Here is a 20,372-nt window from a genome sequence, read left to right as displayed (position 1 = left end):
CTCACTCCCGGGGAACCTGCCAGGGTTTCCTTTTCGGGCTTCCTTTGTGGCAGCTGGCCCGCCCACCGCTGGTTGACTGCCAGCAGCAGCAGGATGAGGCCCTTAAAGTATGCATGATACCATGTGACTGTGTGTTTTCCAGTTCTGTCACTAAGTATCTGGGAGACACCCATCTCTCCATTGCCATTAACCATGCACCCTAACACTCTGCTTACCTCCATTGCCTCCTCCTCTGCTGCAGTCAGGATTGCTGCTCATATCCTCTTTGAGCCATGTTCACATGGCCCCGAAAACAAGTTTCTTCATCATGTCCACTGGGAACAATATTTCTCAGCCCATATCATCTGGGATGCATCTGGGAACTGTAGGGCAGCCTTCCCTCACTGACACTTCAAGAAGCTCCCCCTCTATCTTGATAGATATAGAAGGTTTCCATTCTGACCCTTGCAGGGTCCCTTTCAATCGTGAAGATTCAACTATTGGGTGCAGGTTGTCATAAGACCTGCCTGCTCTAATTGATTTGGAAACCTGGGTGTGGGATACTAATACCATGACTCAGTTAAAAAGCCACTGACAAACTCGCTGCTTAAACTCCCAGATTCCTGACATGTTGCTGGCCTTCTCTGCTGTGAACAGGCTGAAACATTAAAATTCCACCCAAGGACTCTATTTTCTTAATCTGAGAGAATCGGGGATACGGGATTTGACAGTACTGTTTAAAATGATAAAAGGAATAAGGACTAAAGTATATTGATAAATTATTTCTACTGGTAAATAAATTCAGAACATGAAGCCATGATCTCAAGATATGGTATTTACAGAAAAGAAGTTCCTCATGCAAAGCGATTTTAAGATGAAATCGATCACAACATTCAAAAAGGCACTGGATAATAATGTATAAGAAGATTAGTTTAGGGGAAAGCCGGAAAACTGGCTAATATCAGATTCCTGAAGGAATCTAAAGTCAGCCAAGGCAAAAACTGCCAAATATCATCCCTCCTGGGCTATGTTATTTTATTTCTCAGTGCAACTATGTTATTGCATTTGCATTCTTCCTATTATCACATCATTACTACACCTCAACATACCAACTACGCTTTGTTGGGTTTTGATGAGTGTTCAAATTGTCTTCTGTATTAAAAATGGTATTAAATACAAATTAGGAAAATTTGCCTTAAAAAATATAACTTGAATAGAGGGCCAAATTTTGCTGCAGCAAGTTTAGCAGCATGTGCTATTAGTAAGTGCAAATGGTACAAACAGCTGTTCGTAAGACTTGTCTTTAAATGTTTAGGTTTTTATTTTTGTGTGACAGGTTGCTGAAAGTGTGAGCCGACACCATCAGAGTGAGGAAAACTACGCATCTGGGAGCTGAATGAACAGGACATACAGCTGTTATTTAAGTAACATCAACTTGCATTTATATTGTACCTTTAAGATAATAAGGCATTCAATTGGAGTGTTAAGGCAAAATTAGGCACTGAACCATGTATTAGGACAGATATGTGAAAACTTGGTCAACGAGATAGGTTTTAAGGAACGTCTTAAAGGAAGAAAGAGTGGTAGGGTATCAAAGAGATTTGACAGGAAATTCTAGAGCTTACAGTGTAGACTGCTGAAGACCTGGCCACGAATGGTAGAGCAATTAAAATCAAGGATGCCAGAATTAGATGAGTGCAGATATTTTGCAGGATCATGGGACTGGAGGAGATTATAAAGATAGAGAGAGGAAAGGCCATGGAGGGATTTGAAAACAAGGATGAGGAATTTAAAATCGAGGTATTGCTTAACCTGGAGTCAACATAGGTCAGCGAGAACAGGGTGATACATGAACAGGAGCAAGTGAGGACATAGGCTGCAGAATTTTGGATGACCAAAAGGGTAGAATGTGGGAGGTTGGCTATCAATACATTCAAAAGTCAAATCTAGAGGTAGCAAAGGTATGGATGATAGTTTCACTAGCAGATGAGCTAAAGCAAAGTTGGATGATGTTACGGAATTGGAAATAGGCAGTCTTAGTATGGTACGAATATGTGGTCAGAACTTCATGGCAGCTCAAATATGGCAACAAAGTTGCAAACAATTTGGTTTAGTCCCAGAGTCGTAAGGGAGATGGATGGAATCAGTAGCTGGGGAACGGAGTTTGTAGCTGGGCTGAAGACCAATGTTCCCACAATGCGCAGTTGTGTGGCTGTGCAGCAACCTACAAGGTACTATGCAGACCTTGCACCATGATAAATAGTGGGGAGAATTATCCCCCCATCAGGGGTGGGGGGGATTGTGCGGGGGCGGGCGCAGACCTGATCCGCACTCCCAATCGGGTCCGCGCCACCATTTTACAATTAAGGCCCGCCTAGCATGACGTGCGCCCAGAAGCGCTGTGTGCTCCCTGTGCGGGCGGTGGTTCAAAGTCGGGGCCTGAGGTGCCTCAGGGAGATTAGTTTACGTTTTAAAAATTTAAATAAAGGAAAGAAAAAAATGTTAAGACATGCCCCGTTATGTGACAGTGTCACTGAGCTGGGATATGTCAATGAATTTTTATAAACATTTTTATTCAATTTATAAACGCTTCATGAAACCTCATCCCAGTTGGACGGGCAGCTCAGGTTATTCGTTTAATTAGTTTTTAAATGGCCTTAATAGGCCTTAGACAGTTCGGCAGGCGCGCAGCCAAGTTGGCTGCGTGCCCACTGAACTGAAAATCTAAATGATGCGCAGTGACACCGGGACACACACCCGACGTCGCCCCATGTCATTTCACACCTCGGCGAGCAGGCCCCGCTCACCGAGCCAAAAATTTCTCCCCAACGTGTATGTGGCTCTGCAAATAAAATTAAAGAGACGACGTATTAAAACAAACAGATCCCAAACAGCAAATTTTAAAGGGAACACTGCTGAAAACAATGGGTTCAGTCTTTCCAGTATTTAGTTGGAGGAAATTTCATTCACCCAGGACTGGATGTCGGATAAGCAGTCTGATAATTTAGCAACAATGAGCAGGGAGGAGTAGAGAAAGGTAGAGCTGGATATTGTCACCATACATGTAAAAATTAATGTGATTTTGGACAATGATGCCAAAGGGCAGCATGTAGATGGGGAACAGGATAGATCCTAAGAAACACCAAAGGTAATAGTATGGCAGCGAGAAGAGAAGCAAGTGCAGTGATTCTCTGGCTATGATTAGACAGTTAAATGATTAGATGCCCCTTGTGGGACAGAATGGCGCAGCAGAAGTGTGCAGAGCCTATAACCCAAGGGTTGCTGGACTGAAACCATCGTCTGCTATTTATATGGGTGAGACAGTGACACAGTGGTAATGTTACTGGACTAGTAAACCAGAGACCCAGGCTAATGCTCTGGGGACAAGGGTTCAAATCCCACCACAGCAGCTGATAGACTTTGAAGTCAGGTAATAAATCTGGAATATAAATTTAGTCTTAGTAATGGTAAGTATGAAATTATCATCAATTGTTATAAAAGCCCATCTGGTTCACTAATGTCCTTTAGAGAAGAAATCTGCCATCCTTGCCTACATGTGACTCTAGATCCACAGCAAGGTGGTTGACTGTTAGGGTGGAATCATTTGCTCCTGTTTGTGACGGGCATCATAGCAGGCAAAAGTGGAAAATATTGGGAGATCACAAAAATTGGCTGCAGGTCTAGGACTTGCTTGAAGGGGAGAATTGGCCCCAGGCAAGGGAAGAGGCTGCAGGACGAGATCTGTACTGGGGAAGGGGGTATCCCAGGATGTGTTTGGGGGCATCTCGCCTCAAGATGGCATCTGGCAAGTAGCCTCAAGATGGTGAGGGCTGAGAAGGCAGTCTTCAGATGAGATGAGGCCAGGTGGAGAAGTGAAGGTGTGAGTGAGAGAGTGATTGGTGATGCCCCTTAAGCTGGCACAAAGTGAGATGCCAGTGAATATGTGATGGCCTTGTGAGTGTGTGAGTTTAGAGTGGTTGATTGCCTTACCCTGGCAGCATGGATGAGATCATTCATCCCCTTTCTGCACTGGATGGCCAACCTCTTCTGTGCAGCATTGGCACTGCAATCACCTCCCAAGCTAGAGTGGTGAAACTGCTGGACCTCCTGCGACCAGAGTAGGGGTGGGGGACATCATGGTGGGCCTCTAAAAGTGATTCCAGTGACAGGTCACTGAACCCTTCTTAGATTTCAGGGCCATGTGTTCACTGGAGCAGTCCTGGGCTCCAAGCATTGAGAACTGTGTGCAAGCCTGCAGTTTAGATATGGCACCCAGAGTGAGAAAACAGTGAGGTAACTGTGTGGCAGGCAATTCAGAGGCCGCCGCCAGCAGGATGGCGTGTTTCCTGTGACTGCATAATTAATGATGCAGGAAGCAGACGATACTGTCCAAAAACCCACCATTGAAGCCAAAGGGTAAAATGTAATGTATTATGCCTGCTACCACACAGTGCATTTTTGGGATGATTCTGCCCTTAACTGCCCTCTGAAAAGAACTAGCAAAGTCAGTTCAAGCATAGTTAGGGATGAGTAACAGTGCTGGCTTTGCTAGTGATACCCACATCCCATGCAGGAACAAGGAAATAAGAATGACAATGATGGTTACAGGAGGATGGGTGTAAACATTTGTGTCAAAGGCTGCAGACAATTTGAGAAGGACGATGAGGAATAATTTCACTTTGTCAGCCACAAGGACAGAGAAGGAAATGTTATAAGTTTGCATGGATGCAATGATAATCAGGTGCAGAAATAAGTATAAAGAGAAGGATTGGAATAAGAGAGAGAGAAGAGACAGGAACAAGAGTAAAGCATTTTAAATCTTTTATATGTAATATTTTTTAAAAGTACGACAGTTAAAATGTGAAGAAATAGGTTGCCACAGTTGCAATTGTTAATTATTAGTTGTAGAAGGGCAGAATTTAATGCTCCTCAGAGGCAGGTTGGGAGGTGGGGTGTAGGGCATATATTGAGGCGGGAAAGTGCATGGTGGCAACCCATTTGTCTTTCCAGTGTCTCCCTAATTAAGCCTGGGGCAGGAAGGGTTGAGGACTGCCTTCTGACCTGGAGGTCAATTGAGGCCTTTAAGTGACAGGAAGCTAGGAAAAGGTGATAGGGTAGCTCCGTTAATTCAGGATGACATTGGTACAATAGAGAGGGATAACCTTGGTTCTGGTGGTGGAGGGGGGGGGGTGGATTCCCTCAGCCGGGTGTGCACTCTTTCACGCATGTGTGTGGAAGTGCGCACAGATCTCCCTGAGGCAAAGTGCTGCCTCAGGGAGATCAGCTCACATTTTAAGCTTTAAATAAAGCTGAGAAAAAAAATTCCCTATCATGTCCCCTCATGTGACACTGTCACTATGTCCATAACTTTTATTTTAAAATATTGTGAGATTTTTAAAATCTCATGAAACCACATCCCACCCGTGGATGAGATTTCATGCTTTTTCAGAAGCCCGCCAGGGCTCCCAGCCTGCCCACCAACCTTAAGGTTGGATGGGCAGGTCCATTAATGACTTCAACTACTTTGTTAATGGCCGTGACGTCGGGATCCCATGTCATTTTACGCGTTGGTGAACGGGCCCCGCCCCCGCTCACCAACCGGAAGATACAGCCCTAAGGGAAGGACACACCATCCATGATTAACTAAAGAAATTAAAGGTAGTACCAAATTGAAAGAAAAAGTGTATAATTCTGAAAAGAAAAGTAGGTCAGGGGATTGGACAGAATATAAAGAACAGCGAAGAATGACTAAAAGATTAACAAGGAGGGAGAAATTAGAGTACGGGAGAAAGCAGCTAGAAATATAAAAACAGATAGTAAGTATTTCTACAGGTATTTAAAAAGGAAAAGAGTAATTAAAGTGAGCGTTGGTCCTCTAGAGAGTGAGTGGGGAATTAATAATGGAAAATAAGGAAATGGTGAATAAATTAAACAGATATTTTTCACCTGTCTTCACTGTAGAGGATACAAATAAAATCCCAGAAGTAAATGTGAATCAGGAGGTGAAAGGGAAGGAGGAACTTAGAACAATTCAAATCACAGGGAAAGGATATGGAGAGATTAATTTTTAAACTGGCTGAAGCTATGCCTGTCTGTGACCATGAACTAAAGAGCTACCATGGCAATATCACAGAAACTTGTGCCTCATTATCTCTGAAGAGACACTAACAACCCCTGTGTGTTGCAGAAACCAAATTCAAATAGAACTATATAAAGGTCATCTGCATTTCATAAGCTAGACCTGGCCAACTGCAGCCTATCCATCAGCTAGGAGAAAGGACCCTGCATCATTCTTTCATGTCTTAATGGTTAGAACATATAACCATCTCGGGAACCCAGACAGAGGAATACACACCATTTGTCAAAGACACTGTGAAGAGGTGAGAGTCATGTGACATGGAATTCTCTAGTCTGTGTCACCAGTAATTTTGCCTTGCTTTACTAAAAAAAAACTCAGTCTGCCATTTTACCATCTACAAGCAGCAGAAAAGGAGATCTGCCCAGGTGTGAATGCCTGGCCCCATCTACACTGTTGCTACTTGATCTTCTGCACCATAACCTGCAAGAATGATTCATCTCCGCTGTGTATTTCATCGTGGAAGTCAACTCTACCGTAACAGTGAAATAAACAGCATCAGTTTTTAGCTTGCAGGCCTTGATGAAGGGATACCTCATCAGGCTTTGATCGTGGGCTATGGATCCATGTGAAACAATAATTCTTTTCTCTGTGGGCTTTGCCCTGTTGATTTTTCTTTACTCTATCCCTCTTTTATTGTATGAGTACAAAGCAGGCAAAGTTGCTACCCTCCTCCCACATTTGAGTGCATGCAAATAAATTAACCTTTTTAGTTCATCCTATCTGGAGTTTGCTGTGGAGGTATTAATAGAAATTGGATCACACCTAAACTGAGGGGTTAGGAAATACACCACTGCTTATAAAGGGGGAAGCAAATCAAAACACCTTTCTATTTACAGACAGGTGGTGAGAGGATAAATCATGGCTGTTTGAATTAACCCTCTCCTACACTCCTGTCCATAATAGAGGTTATAGTGGGGCACTTAAAAAATCTCAATGCAACCAAACAAAGTCAACATGGTTTTTTGAAAGAGAAATCATGTTTGAATAATTTATTGGAGTTCATTGAGGAAGTAACAAGCAACCTTTAAAAGAGGAACCTGTGAATGTGTTGTACTTAGATTTTCAGAAAACATTTAACAAGGTGCCACATCAAAGGCTGCTACACAAAATAAGAGCTCATGCTATGGGTGGTAACATATTAGCACGGATAGAGGATTGGTTTGCTAACAGTAAACAGGGAGCAGGGATAAATGGGTCTTTTTCAGGTTGGCAAGATGTGATAATAGGCGTGCCGCAGGGATCAGTGCTCAAGCCTCAACTTTTTACAATTTACATCAATGACTTGAACGAAGGACCCGAATGTATGGTTGCTAAATTTGCTGATGAGACAAAGATACATAGGAAAGAAAGTTGTGAAAAGGACATATGGAGTCTGCAAAGGGATATAAATTGGTTAAGTGAGTGGGCAAAAAATTGGCAGATGGAGTTTAATGTGGGAAAATGTGAACTTGTTCACTTTGGCAGGAAAAATAGAAAAGGAGCATGTTATTTAAATGGAGAGAGATTGCAGAACTCTGAGATACAGAGAGATATGTGTGTCTTCGTACATGAATCAGGAAAAGTTAGTACGCTTGGACAGCAGGTGATTAGGAAGGCTAATGGAATATTGTCGTTTATTGCAAAGGAACTGGAATATAAAAGTTGGAATGTTTTTCTACAATTATATAGGGTGTTGGTGAGATCACATCTGGAGTAGTGTGTGCAGTTTCAGTCTCGTTATTTAAGAAATTATATAAATGCATTAGAAGCATTTCAGTGAAGGTTCACTCCACAGATACCTGGGATGGGGGTTGGGAGGTTATCTTACAAGGAAAGGTTGGACTGGCTGGGCCTGTATCCATTGGAGTTTAGATGATTGAGATCTTATTGAAACATATAAGATCCTGAGGGGACTTGGCAGGGTGGACTATCTTGTGTATCACAAAGTCATCCTCCTTATTATTATTGTAAATTTGGTTTGCCTAATCCATGTGAAGGTTAGAGTCCCCCATGATTACTGCGTTACTTTTGTCATGTGCACCTCTGATTTCTTGATTTATGCTCTGCTCAACACTACAACTATTATAGGGGTTCTATAAACTACTCCCACCAGTGCTTTCTGTCCCTTGCTGTTTTCTAGCTCCACCCAAAATGAATCTATAGCTTGATTTTCCTGAGTTCCTTTTTCTCTACTGTCTTAATTCCATTCTTAAGTATTAAGACTACTCCCTAGCCTCTTCCCTTCAACCCCTTCCCATTTCCTTATTTCTTCTAAAAGCCAAATGTCCTGGAATGTTTAGTTCCCAACCTTGATCACTCTGTGACAGCATTTCCATAATGACTATTCAATCAAGCCTATGAATTTCTATCTGTGCTACTAATTCATCTATTTTGCTGCGAATGTTTCGTGCATTCAGATATATAATGCCATATCTGATTATATATGATGCACAAGATAAATAATACTGAATTAGTTAATGGACTTAGAGTTGACAAATCCTCTGGACTTGATGACCTGCATCCTATGGTTTTAAATGAGGTGGCTACAGAGTTAGTGGATGTATTGGTTTTGATCTTCTAGAATTTCCTATACACAGGAATACTCCACTGAGATTGGAAGATGGCAAATCTAACCCCACTAATTAAGAAAGGAAAGAGACAGAAAACAGGGAACTATATGTCAGTTAGCATCAATAGTAGAAAAAATGCTACAATCTATAATCAGGGCTGTGGTAATACAGCTCTTAGAAAATCATAATATAATTAGGCAGAGTCAACCATTGACAAATTTGTAAGCGTATTTTTTAAGGCTGTAACTACCAGGATAGGTAAGACGGAACCAGTGAATGTAGTACAGCATATGGTCAGTGACAGAGTGGGATTCCAGACTGCTGTGTGCCAAGGCAGACTCCCCAATAGGTTAAAGGACTTGCGTACAGCCCAGGGAAAGAACTTGTGATGTATCTGACCTTTCTGTTTCAAATAGGGCTTGCGATACTCAACATGGCAGGGAGTCACTGGGAAAGTTTGTGCTGTAACTCACTGTGATCTACAAATTTCTCTGGCACTTAACAGTTTTAACTTCTGAGGTACATTGCTGTGTAATGAATCCTTTTGCGCTTGAAAAGACGAAACATACTTGAGGTGGAGCTCACGCTGAATTTTACTGTACACTTTTAAAAAGAGAGATCACAATCTTTTTGTATTTTCAAAAAGCATTCAAAGAGGTTACTACACAAAATTAGGGCTCATATGATTGGGGATAATGTTAGCATGGATTCAGGATTGATTAATGGAGAGAAAATAAAGAATTAGCCATTTTTGGGTCTGCAAGCTGTAAATAGCAGGGTACCACAAGGATCAGTGCTTGTGCCTCAGCTATTTAAAATTGATATCAATGATTTAAACAAATGGACCGAGATTGACCAAGTTTCCTGATGGTACAAAGTTAGGTGATACATACAGGTTAAGTGAGTGGGCAAGATCAAGGCAGTAGAATAGAATGTAGGGAAGTGTGAAGTTATCCAAGTTAGTCAGAAAAAGAGAAAAGCAGACTAAAGCTGGTGAGAGACTTGGAAATGTTGATATTTAGAGAGACCTATGCAGCCTTGAACATGAATTGCAGAAAGTTTACACGCAGGTACAGCAAGCAATTAGGAAGGCAAATGTTATGTTAGCCTTTATTACAATGGGATTGGAAAATGCCAGTAAAGAAGTCTTAATGCAATTATATAAATATCTTGGTGAGACTACAACTGGAGTGCTATGTAGAATTTTAGTCCCCTTATTTAAGGAAAGATATTCAAGCCTTGGATGGAATTTATCAAAGGTTCGCTAGACCGATTCAGGGATGAGAAGTTGTCCTTTGAGGAGAGATTGAGTAGATAGGGGCTATTTTCCCTGGGGTTTAGAAGAATGAGGGGTGATTTCATTGAAACATTCGGGCAGGATTTTGAGGTCATCTGGTGGGCATGGTGGGCTGGCCCCAGAGTGGCCTGGAAACTGTCCGCCACCTGCGATCGGCCCCCGACCAGATTTTACACTGGTAAGCCAATTAAAGCCCGTCCAGCATGAAATGTGGCTCGTCATTGGTAGGAAGGGTCAAGCAGGACCAGGGGCCTATCGGCTGCCGGGTCCAATGGCGACCCTGCAGATGGTTTAAAAGTGGCCTAGACAGCCCCAGGAAGGCTGTCATGGAAGGACATCACCTCAGACTTCCCAAAGCAAAGTCATTGAATCGACTGCGGCTGGACATGGTAGGTGGGAGGGCAGGTTGGGTGGACACTCTGCCCCTCCGCTTTTCCAATGAGTGCCTCGTCATCCTCTTGGAGGAGGTGGCTACCAGGAGGGACACCCTTGTCACCAAGAAGGCATGGGAGGAAGTGGCAGCAATGGTGGGCAGCCGTGATGCGGTGCGGTGCACATGAGTGCAGTCCTGGAAGCGCTTCAATGACCCCAGGAAGGGTGAGTACCATGTTAGCATGGGTCAGTGAGCAGAAGAGTTAAGGTGTGGCTGTCTGCACCCCCCCACCACTGCCCCCCCACCCCCAATAGACCTCAAGGTGCTAGAGCTGAGTGCCAAATGTCAATGATGCCAGAGCTGGCCAGGGGGGTGAGCCCTGGCTGTTACGAGTGAGTGCCTTGCGGCTCAAGGACCATGAATCGGATGTGCCCTGCGAGGTATTCCTCAGCCGGGGTTGGCCAGGCTGCAATGACGCTGCATACCTGCAGACTGGACTAATCAATGCTCCTCTGTTCTTTCAGGTGAAGACAAGCTGTAACCAGGCAGAGAGGTCATGTACAGTCCATCCTCGTTACCTGCTCAGCAGATTCGAGCAACATGTCCTGGAGCTCGCGAGCCGGCACACTTCCCATGCAACCGGGCATGGAGAGGCGGGGGTGCCAGACGAAGGTAAGAGTGCAGTGCACAGAGGTGAGAGTTTCAGATTGTGCAATCATTCTAGTGTAGTCTCTTCAATGATGTGAGCCGTGAACCTGGAGTACCCATTGGTCATTGGTAGGCGATGTCACCGTGTTGCAGATTTCCATTGTCTCACCAGGGTACCTGGCATGCACAGTGACAGTGTGGTGACTTGAACTAATGACACGTCCTTGTTCTCCCTTTTAGGTTCACCAGCAGACGTGCGCTCTGTGGACCCCAAAGGGCCACCCTTGACACCGGAAGACCAACAAGCTTCTGTTGTACCTGCATCACAGCAGCTTTCTGAAGCAGGCACCAGCGCACCTCAATGGGCATTAGTTCAGCAGCTAGTATCTCAGTGCGTGTTGGTGAGGGAATTTCACACTCGCTTGAGGTGCAGGTGGAGGCAGAGAATGCCCAGGACGTCAGCAATCGGAGGACTGCTGGGGACCAGGACGACGCTCAGTCGGTGGCTGATGATGAGCCTCTGAAGTCGTTCATAAGGAGGCAGATGCTGGATGTCCAGCGGGATGTGCAGGAGGATCTGGCGGAGATCCATGAGGGTCTGCGTGCCATGGTCTCTGTTATGGAGGAGTCCATGTGGAGCATGAGCACTGTGTTGACCCTCATGGCCGAGGGCACTGCCTCCTCCATTGAGAGGCAGCTCCAGGGACAGAATCGGGGTTCCTGGGGTTGCGCTCGGACTTGCAAACCCACACATAGGCATTGAGCTCAGGTGGTGGATGAAGCACCCAATATCCCAGCTAGGTGCCCATCCATCAACGGTGAACAGAGAGGTCCAGAGCAACCTCACGTTGGCACACAAGCTGCCTGTCGTCTCTGTGGGCTCCTCTCAGGGTGCTCTGGATGATGGCAGCAGCTCCTCCACCCCTCTGCCAGTGACCATCACATGTGGTGAGGCTTTAATGACTGGGGAGATGCCAAAGGTATCACTGGGTGCTCCCTCCCAAACGGGGCCAGCACAGGCTCCACTGGCCAGAGGATGGCTGCCAAGATCATCAAGATCAATAAGAAACCACAGTCAGCAGGTTGTTTCCAATGCCTGTGGCAGCGAGTGGGTGGGAGCACCATGACGTAGCACTTGCAAGTGTAAGTTAAAGGCACCATGAGCACAAGAAGGACAGGTCACGGGCGATTTTATGTTAATTTATGTTTACTTTATCTATACTGGTCTGGGAATGAAGACCAGAGAAGTTTATGTAAATAGTTTGGAATTGTCAAAATTAGGTAAATGTTGGTTTTGTCATCATGGCCTGAGTATTCTTCACCTTTTTATTTTATTGGCGTAGGTCAAGCCAGTATGTAATGCTGAACATAAGTGGCTCTGAACTTTATTGCACAGGCACTGAGTGTTCTTTGTGTCCAAATGAAAGTGTCCTTTCAGACATCCAGGATGGAGGAGACAACCCTGGCATGAGGTGGAAGCAGATCTTTGGCAGCCTAGATGAAGGAGCTTTGGATCAAGGTATCCCTGGTGTCCCTGCCTACCTGGATGTGTCAGAGGTCTGACTCCACGCCTTCAGCATTCTCCTCACCGTGCATCTCTTCCGACTCACTACTGGATTCATCATCTGTGGCCTGTGCAGCTGTGTCAAGATCCTCTTCCTCTGCTGGGGCCCCCTTGCCAGTGTCAGATTATGGAGAGCTCAGCATGCAATCACTATCAGTGACGTCCACTTTGTGGAGTATTATAGTCCTCCCCCCGAATGGTCCAGGCATCGGAAATGCATCTTGAGAAGACCTATGATCCTATCTACCATCGCCCTTGCAGATGCATGATTGTATGGTAATGCTTCTCTGCCTCTGTTCTTGGGTGGCAGAGAAGCATCATGAGCCACCCTTCAATGGATAGCCCTTGTCACTCAGCAGCCATCCATCCAGTCGGGCTGGAGCACTTTTATTGAAGTGCCTTGGCACCTGGGAGTGTCTGAGGATGTAATCGTCATGGGAACTGCCAGGGTACCTTGCACAGACTTGCACAATCTTCATCCTGTGGTCACACGTTATCTGCAGGTTCATGGAGTGAAATCCCTTCTTGTTGATGAAGGCACCCGGCTGACCCGCTGGCACCTTGATGGCCGCGTGTGCAGTTGATTGCACCCTGGACATGGAAGAGCCAGAAATCGCTGCAAAGTCTTTGGCTCGCTCAGCCTGGCTGGCCTTGTCCATACGTTAAAGAGTAAAGGTCAATATCTGCCTGAACAGAGCTTCAGTCACCAGCTTGATACAACTGTGGACAGCTGATTGAGAGACACCGCACAGGCCCCCCACTGAGCCCTGGAAAGAGCTGGATGCATATAAGTTGAGAGCTGCTGTGACCTTCAGAGCCACTTGCATGGGGTGTCCACCCACACTGTTAGAGGTGATCTCAGGGACAATCCTCTGACAGTTAGAGGTCACTGTCTCCCTTGAGAGGCGGAGCCTCCTTCAGCATTGCACCTCAGACATATTGAGGTAACTGCATTGCCGCCTGTAAGTCCTGGCAGCAGGATAGTGGTGTCTTCTGCGGCCCCTTCCACCTTGGACTTACTGCTGGCCTTACGCCCCTTGTGCCTTTGCCTCCCTCCCCTGGAAACTACATAGGGACACCTGGCCTCCTCATCCTTCTGCCCCTCTCTTCCTCCTCAGAGGAGGTGCCACCAGTGGATACCACAATCCCCATTACCAGGGTAACTGAAGGCTGTCTGATTCCTGGAAGGGTCCACACAGTCTGAATCTTCTGGGGGCCTTGCAGATACCAAGGAGTCCTGAAATGAAGCCTGGCAATGCTAAGGATGAAGCCCCAAATACCAATAAGTCACCAGCAGAAAACTATCTACCAAACTCCTTGCCTAAAGCAGCCATGCTGTTGACCCTTTTTATCCAGCCCTTGGATGAGATTTTTGAAAATGCCGGCTGGCCACCTGTCCATGTGACGAGCGGGAAATTGCACAGGCAATGAAAAATTGCCATCAATTGGACTGTTAATGGCCTAAAGTGGCCTGTTAATTAATGGCGGGTGCGGCTCTGGAAACCGTGTGCATGATGACATCATGATGCCCGCCCAATATCATCGTGTGCAATTTTACGCCCGATTGGGTCGGGCGCGCACCCGCTCGTGGGAACTTAAATCCTGCCCATAAAATTGTTAAGGGGCTTTTTAAGGGGATATGCTGGGAAGATGCTTCCCCTGGCTAGACAGAACTAGGCATCACAGTTTCAACCAATTAGGACTTAAATAAGGAGAATTTTTTCACTCAAATGGCTGTGGACCTTTGAAATTCTCGACCCCTGATGCCAGTAGATGCTCAATCATTGAACATATTCATTACACAAATGGACACTTTTTTGGATATTAAGGGAATTAAGGAATATGGGGATAATGTGGGAAGGTGGAAATTGAGACAGTAATTTAGCCATGATTGTACTAAATGATGGTTCAGGCTCGAACTGCCAACTCCCACTCCTTTTTCTTCTGTTTTTATTCAATTCTGGTTCCTGTGAATCCAAACCCATATCCTCAATGGGCAACAATCCCACATCTTATCACTCAGTTACAAATCATCACAGCATCATTTTGACCATATTCCAGATATAACAGTTACAACAAAACAACCATTCCATAACACCTATATCCAATAAAACATCTAATATTCCATATAATTCCAACCAATCACCCTTGCACATTCTTCACCTACCTTCGCCTGGTCTGGTGCTCCCACACTACCCCAGCGACTGCAGCATGGCCAGAGGAAGATGCTGACCCACTGATGGGGATTGCAAATGGCCTTGCAAGATGACTTTGAGAATCTCTGGGCCAAGAAGGCTTTGCTTCGGTCTGCACCACCTTGGCATGGGCAGAAGCAGTATAGACCAGCTGACAGACAACAGCAAGGGCACTGGAGAGGTGGCAGTGGTGGGTTCACCAATGCTGTTATGAGGGGACATCAAGTTCACATTCCACCAAACCACTAACACTTCTTCTCGGTGGCACCTCAGCTGTCCAAATAATCTTCTGGAGGGCAAAATGCTGGACTGGTGAGGGATCCTGAAAACCCCTTCGATCCTGATATCCACAGCCATGATGGCAGCAGATTGAGCCTGCTTGACAACAAGCTGAGATTTCACAGCCTGAAATAATCTGAGTTTCCATCGCAGAACTCAGATATTGAGTAGATTCTGCTTCCACTGCAGTAGAAGCTGGGACATTGGCAAACAATGGCTGCATCATGGTTTGGTTCTCAAGTGCTCTCATGGAGTTGGCAGGACTTCCATGCTGGAAAGGAGGGCTCCAAGCCTTGCGTGAAACCATATTGGTACCGAACACCTCTGGGCTCCTTCAAAGTGACCACAGGCTCTCTGGGAGGCCTGCTAATGCACCAAACATTTGTGTGTGCATGCCTATCAGCTTTTTTTCTTTATGCCCCCCCCTCCCCCAGATCAAAGTCCTCATCCAAGTCTTCTGCAGCAATGGGCCTCTTTCCTCCTTTGTATCTCCTGCACTAAGGCTTCCAGTACTGCATTTTAGAACCTTGGTCTGCTTTTCTCCTCTGTTGCACCATATTCCAACATTCTTTCTGTTATTAACTCCTCTTTCATCACTTGCAGTCTCTGCTGAAGCAAGAATGACCCTCACCTTTCAGAGGCTTTAAATAGTGTAGGTTAGTATTAAGTGGTGCTCAACTTGCACCACCTTGGGCCTCATGCTGAGGCATGCAGCCACTCAATAGTGTGCTCATTACTGAGCTCCATTCCAGAATAATTAAATTAACAGGCTGTCTTAAGTTTGTTTACTGTCTACATTAGTTTGAACGGGGATGGATTAATCCTGCATCGTGATCCCAGTGCCTGATCTCAGTCGCAATCAAATTTTGCCCCCAGTGACCATTTTCACTTAACTTTCACTTAATAACAAAACTGTCAAGCATTAAGACCCCCCTCCTGAATGTTTTGAATATTGTTAGATGGTTGAAATTATGTAATGCCTTGGCAATCTCTGTAGTAGACTCTATCAAGTAAGGGATATTTGGTAAATAGCAAGAGCAAAGCCAATATTTACACAACACATTAGATCAACTTACAAAGTAGTTGATTGCATGTCTTATTCAACACTTTACAGTTTGAAATGCCTTGTCCACTCAAAAAAAGTAAAACAATGATATATAAACTGTTGGCATAACTTACTTCTTCTTTTGCCTACATCGCCTTTGGATGTTGCAGCTTCATTTAAAAGAACCATTCCCATGGTGATGGCAGCATCTGCAGTTATTGTCAAGGAAACAAAAGAACTGTGCTTCCCATAATGCTTCGTAGGTGCATTTTCAAAGTAAGTCAGCTTTTTCTCAGTTTTTTTTAAACATTGTCACTAAAACTGCTTGGGTTTTACTTCACCAATTATTCGATACAAATTATGACTGATTTAGATTACCCTTTTAAGTATTAATTCCAAAATGCATAATTCATAGTAAGGGAAAATAAATCACCTAAAATCAGTACAATAGAAACTCTAAAGATTAACATCAAGAAATGTTAACAATGCAACATGAAAATTCATACATATAAGGCATGTGCATTTAATAAAGGTTCTTTAAAGCTGTGAAGAATCAATCCTGAAATTAATTGTTGAACAATTTTATCCTACATTATCAAGGCTAAAAGACAATAAACGCAATACTACTATTTATCCTTTATTTAAAATGTAAATTTTGATAACATTTTATATTAGATTTCAACATATCTATTCTTTCACTTTGAGGTATAATTTTTATATGGAGTTGAAATTGCAATAAGAAAGCTTAAAGCTTTATCGGTACTGTCCCATGTTTTGTAATCATTGGAGGCCTGTTGCATTTCTTTAGCAATTTAATTGTACAGAAAATGTGCCCTGCCAGCATGATGAATAGAAGCAACTCAATGGCCAGAATTTTCCCATTGGCGTGCAGGGGTGGGCCCCACACATCCGCGCAAAATGATGCATGGTGACATCAGGCGAGCCTCCCAACGTCACCGCACGCCATCGGAATATTTTATTGGTCGGGCGCGTGATGATGTTTGATGTGCGCCTGCCATTAACTAATGGGCCACTTAAGGCCCACAAGGTGCCAACTGACAGCAACTTTTTGGCGCCTGTGCAATCTTCGGGTCAGCGCATGGGTACAATGGGCAGGAAGGTAGGACACATTTGTATAAACCTCATCCACAGGCGGAATAAGAGGGCTCACTGGGGTCGCGAGTGTGCTCTGTCAAATATTGATTTTTCAAAGTTACTGATACTTGCCTGTGTAATCTGCAATACTTCAAAAGGTATACCAGCTGCTTAGTCTAGACTCACAACCTTCAGGTCAGCACTCTGCAGCGAGGAATCCTTTTTGGGCCTGGGAATGGGAGCTGAACTCTCCGCTAGCGGCACCTCCTCTGAGGAAGGGAGGGCTAGAAGGGGGAGGATGCCAGGAGTGCAAGTTTAACCTCCAGGGGAGACACCTTTGGGAGGACAGGCGCAGGCACAAGGGGTGCAGGGCCAAGAGGTAGTCCAAGGTGGAAGGGGCTGCAGAAGGCACCACTATCCTGCTGCCAGGGTTTACAGGTGGCAAAGCAGCTAACTCAATATGTCGGAGGTGCAATGCTGAAGGAGGCTCCGTCTCTCAAGGGAGACAGTCAACTATATCTGTCAGATGATGGGCCTGAGATCTCCACAAACTGTGTGGGTGGACACCCCATGCCAGTGGCTCTAAAGGTCACAGGCTGCCCTCAACTTCTATGCCTCTGGCTCCTTCCAGGGCTCGGTGGGTGATCTTTGTGGTGTCTCCCAATCAGCTGTCCACACTTGTGTCAAGCAGATTACAGATGCTCTGTTCAGGCATGTATTGACCTTCATCCACTTCCGTTGGGACCAGGAAAGCCAGACACAGCAAGCCAGAGACATCACAGCGATTGCTGGCTTCCCCCGTGTCCAGGGTGCTATAGACTGCACACATGAGGCCATCAAGGCGCCAGCAGGTGAGCCCGGTGCCTTCATCAACAGGAAGGGCTTCCACTCCATGAACGTGCAGATAGTGTGCGACCACAGGATGCTGATTCTACAAGTCTGTGCAAGGCACCCAGGCAGCTCCCACGACGCCTACATACTCAGACACTCCCAAGTGCCGGGGCTCTTCGGTGCTCCAGCCCGGCTTGATGGATGGCTGCTGGGTGACAAGAGCTATCACCTCAGAAGGTGGCTCATGACGCCTGTCTGCCATCCCAGAACAGAAGCTGAGCAGCGATACAATAGGAGCCACGCCTCCACAAGGGCTGTGGTGGAGAGAGCCATCGGTCTTCTAAAGGTGTGCTTCTGGTGCCTGGACCTCTCAGGAGGTGCACTCCAGTACCCCCCAGATCGTGCATACCTGATAGTGGTTGCATGCTGCACTCTCCACAATCTTGCACTGGAAAGGGGGGACACTACGGATGACGAAGACGTCGGCGCAGTGTCTGTGGCTGTACACAATGACTCCAGCAGTGAATCCAAGGATAAGCACACACAGGGAAATGCTGAGGAGGTAGACACTGACCCAGGCATACTCCAAGGAGGCAGGGACACCCGCGAGGCTTTAACCCAACAAACCTTCAGCTATCACACCACATATGGACCTCCAGGACAAGTCTGGGTTGTGGGCTCCATACTCAATACCTAAATTCAAAATCTGCCTGGTTAGGAGCATTAACTAAGGGCTATTTTAATAAAGCTGAATGTCCCACAAAACACTCAACATTTTTGGAAACCATCCAACTGCAGAAGGAAAGAGGCACCCTCAGCCATGGTGACATGTCTGAATTTAATATTACAACCAATGAAATTTAAGGAAACAAAATGACAAAGGTGTTAAAAATCACAACAACTCATAAAGGCCTCATCTTGGGCCAACACAAAAGCACCAGTGATAAACCCGTGGTGCGCCTAAGGTGCCTTATGTTTACGTTTTTGGGAGCAACGTCTTGGTGCTGACCCCTCGCTGGGAGTGGCATCTGAGACAGCCTGCTGACTCTGCTGTCCTGTTGGCCTCAATGTCCTTGGCGGTTGTCCTCTAGCCGGTGGAGCCTGTGCTGGCTCCACCTGGGAGGGAGCTGCCAGTTCCACAGTTGGCATCTCTCCAGTCATCGCAGCCTCACCTGAAGCAACAATCACTGGCAGAGGGGTGGAGGAGCTACCGCCCTCATCCAGAGCACCCGGATAGGAGCCCGCAGAGACTACAGACAGCTGGTGCACCGATGTAAGGTCGCTTCGGACCTCCCTTCTCACTGTGGATGGATGGGCACCGAGCTGGGAAACTTGGTGCCCAGACCATCTCCCACACTGGCACCGACCATCTGAGGTCAATGCTGATGTGAGGGTTTGCTGGTCCGAGCACATCCCCAGGAAGCCCTGACTGGTCTCCTGGAGGAGCCTCTCCACGAGAATCGCCACTCTCTCCATGGAGGACGCATGATGCTTGGCCATGAGGCTCATTGCATCGGCATTAGTTGCATAGACTCCTCCACCATGGACGCCAAGCTGAGCAAAGCCTCATGTATCTCCACCAGATGCTCCCGCACACCCTGCTGCATTTCCTGCGTTTGCTGCATTGCGTTGGACTCCAGGGGCACATCATCAGCCACAGACTGAGCATGTGCCTGGTACCCTGCAATCCTCCGCTGCTGGCGCCATGGGCGGTCTCTGTCTCCACCAGCATTTGTGAAGTGCCCCGGGGACACGAGCTGATGTTCTAATTCCCAGTAGTATCTGCGCTGTTGCCTGTCTGGCAGAGATGGTGTGACGCTGGTGAGACTTCAGGGCTCTCAGATGTGAGAGGGGGCTCTGCTGCTCCTCCCAACCCTGCTACACTGATCCTGAAAGGAAGAACAAGGGCATTGGATTAGTTAACGTGGAGACAATGTCAATGTGCATCCCTGGCCCCAGGATCTTTATGTGCTCATCCTTCCATAAACAATGGTCAAGCTATGTTGCAAACTTCAAATCACTGAACATTCAGCACTGCCATGGCTGGTAAGAGAATAATGGTGACCTAACTGCTGGGCAAACATACCTACCCGACACTGGTGAACCTAGGCGCATGGCACCTCTCCAAATTCAGGGCCTCCTGCTCGAAGCAGCTGAGAATTGCCAACTGTGCTGGGCCGCCGCCAGTCCTCACCCACTCGGCAGCATTATGTGCATTCTTCTCCTGGAAAGGAGAGAAGAGCATTGATTAGTGCTACTTGTACCTGGACTCTCTTTGTGGACGGCCCACCCCAACCAGTGGAACACTGCAGGGCTCCAGTGTCTCCTCACCCCGCTGCTGCCGAACACGCACACAAAGATGCTAGGCCTATGCCCCC

General features: G+C 46.1%; 1 protein-coding gene across 1 annotated transcript in view; it reads right to left on the bottom strand.

The window, feature by feature from the left end:
- The window catches only part of tusc3 (tumor suppressor candidate 3), a 741,583-nt gene that overhangs the window by 234,539 nt on the left and 486,672 nt on the right, over positions 1 to 20,372 (bottom strand). The window contains exon 8 of the mRNA XM_041183092.1: positions 16,203 to 16,277. Coding sequence (XP_041039026.1) covers positions 16,203 to 16,277 — 75 coding nt within the window. The remainder of the gene's footprint in view (positions 1 to 16,202; positions 16,278 to 20,372) is intronic.

Source organism: Carcharodon carcharias, chromosome 1, assembly GCF_017639515.1.
Source record: "Carcharodon carcharias isolate sCarCar2 chromosome 1, sCarCar2.pri, whole genome shotgun sequence".
NCBI classification, from domain to species: Eukaryota; Metazoa; Chordata; class Chondrichthyes; order Lamniformes; family Lamnidae; genus Carcharodon; species Carcharodon carcharias.
The sequence above is the reverse complement of the archived record's forward strand: the minus strand, read 5'-3'. Positions and strand labels throughout refer to the sequence as shown.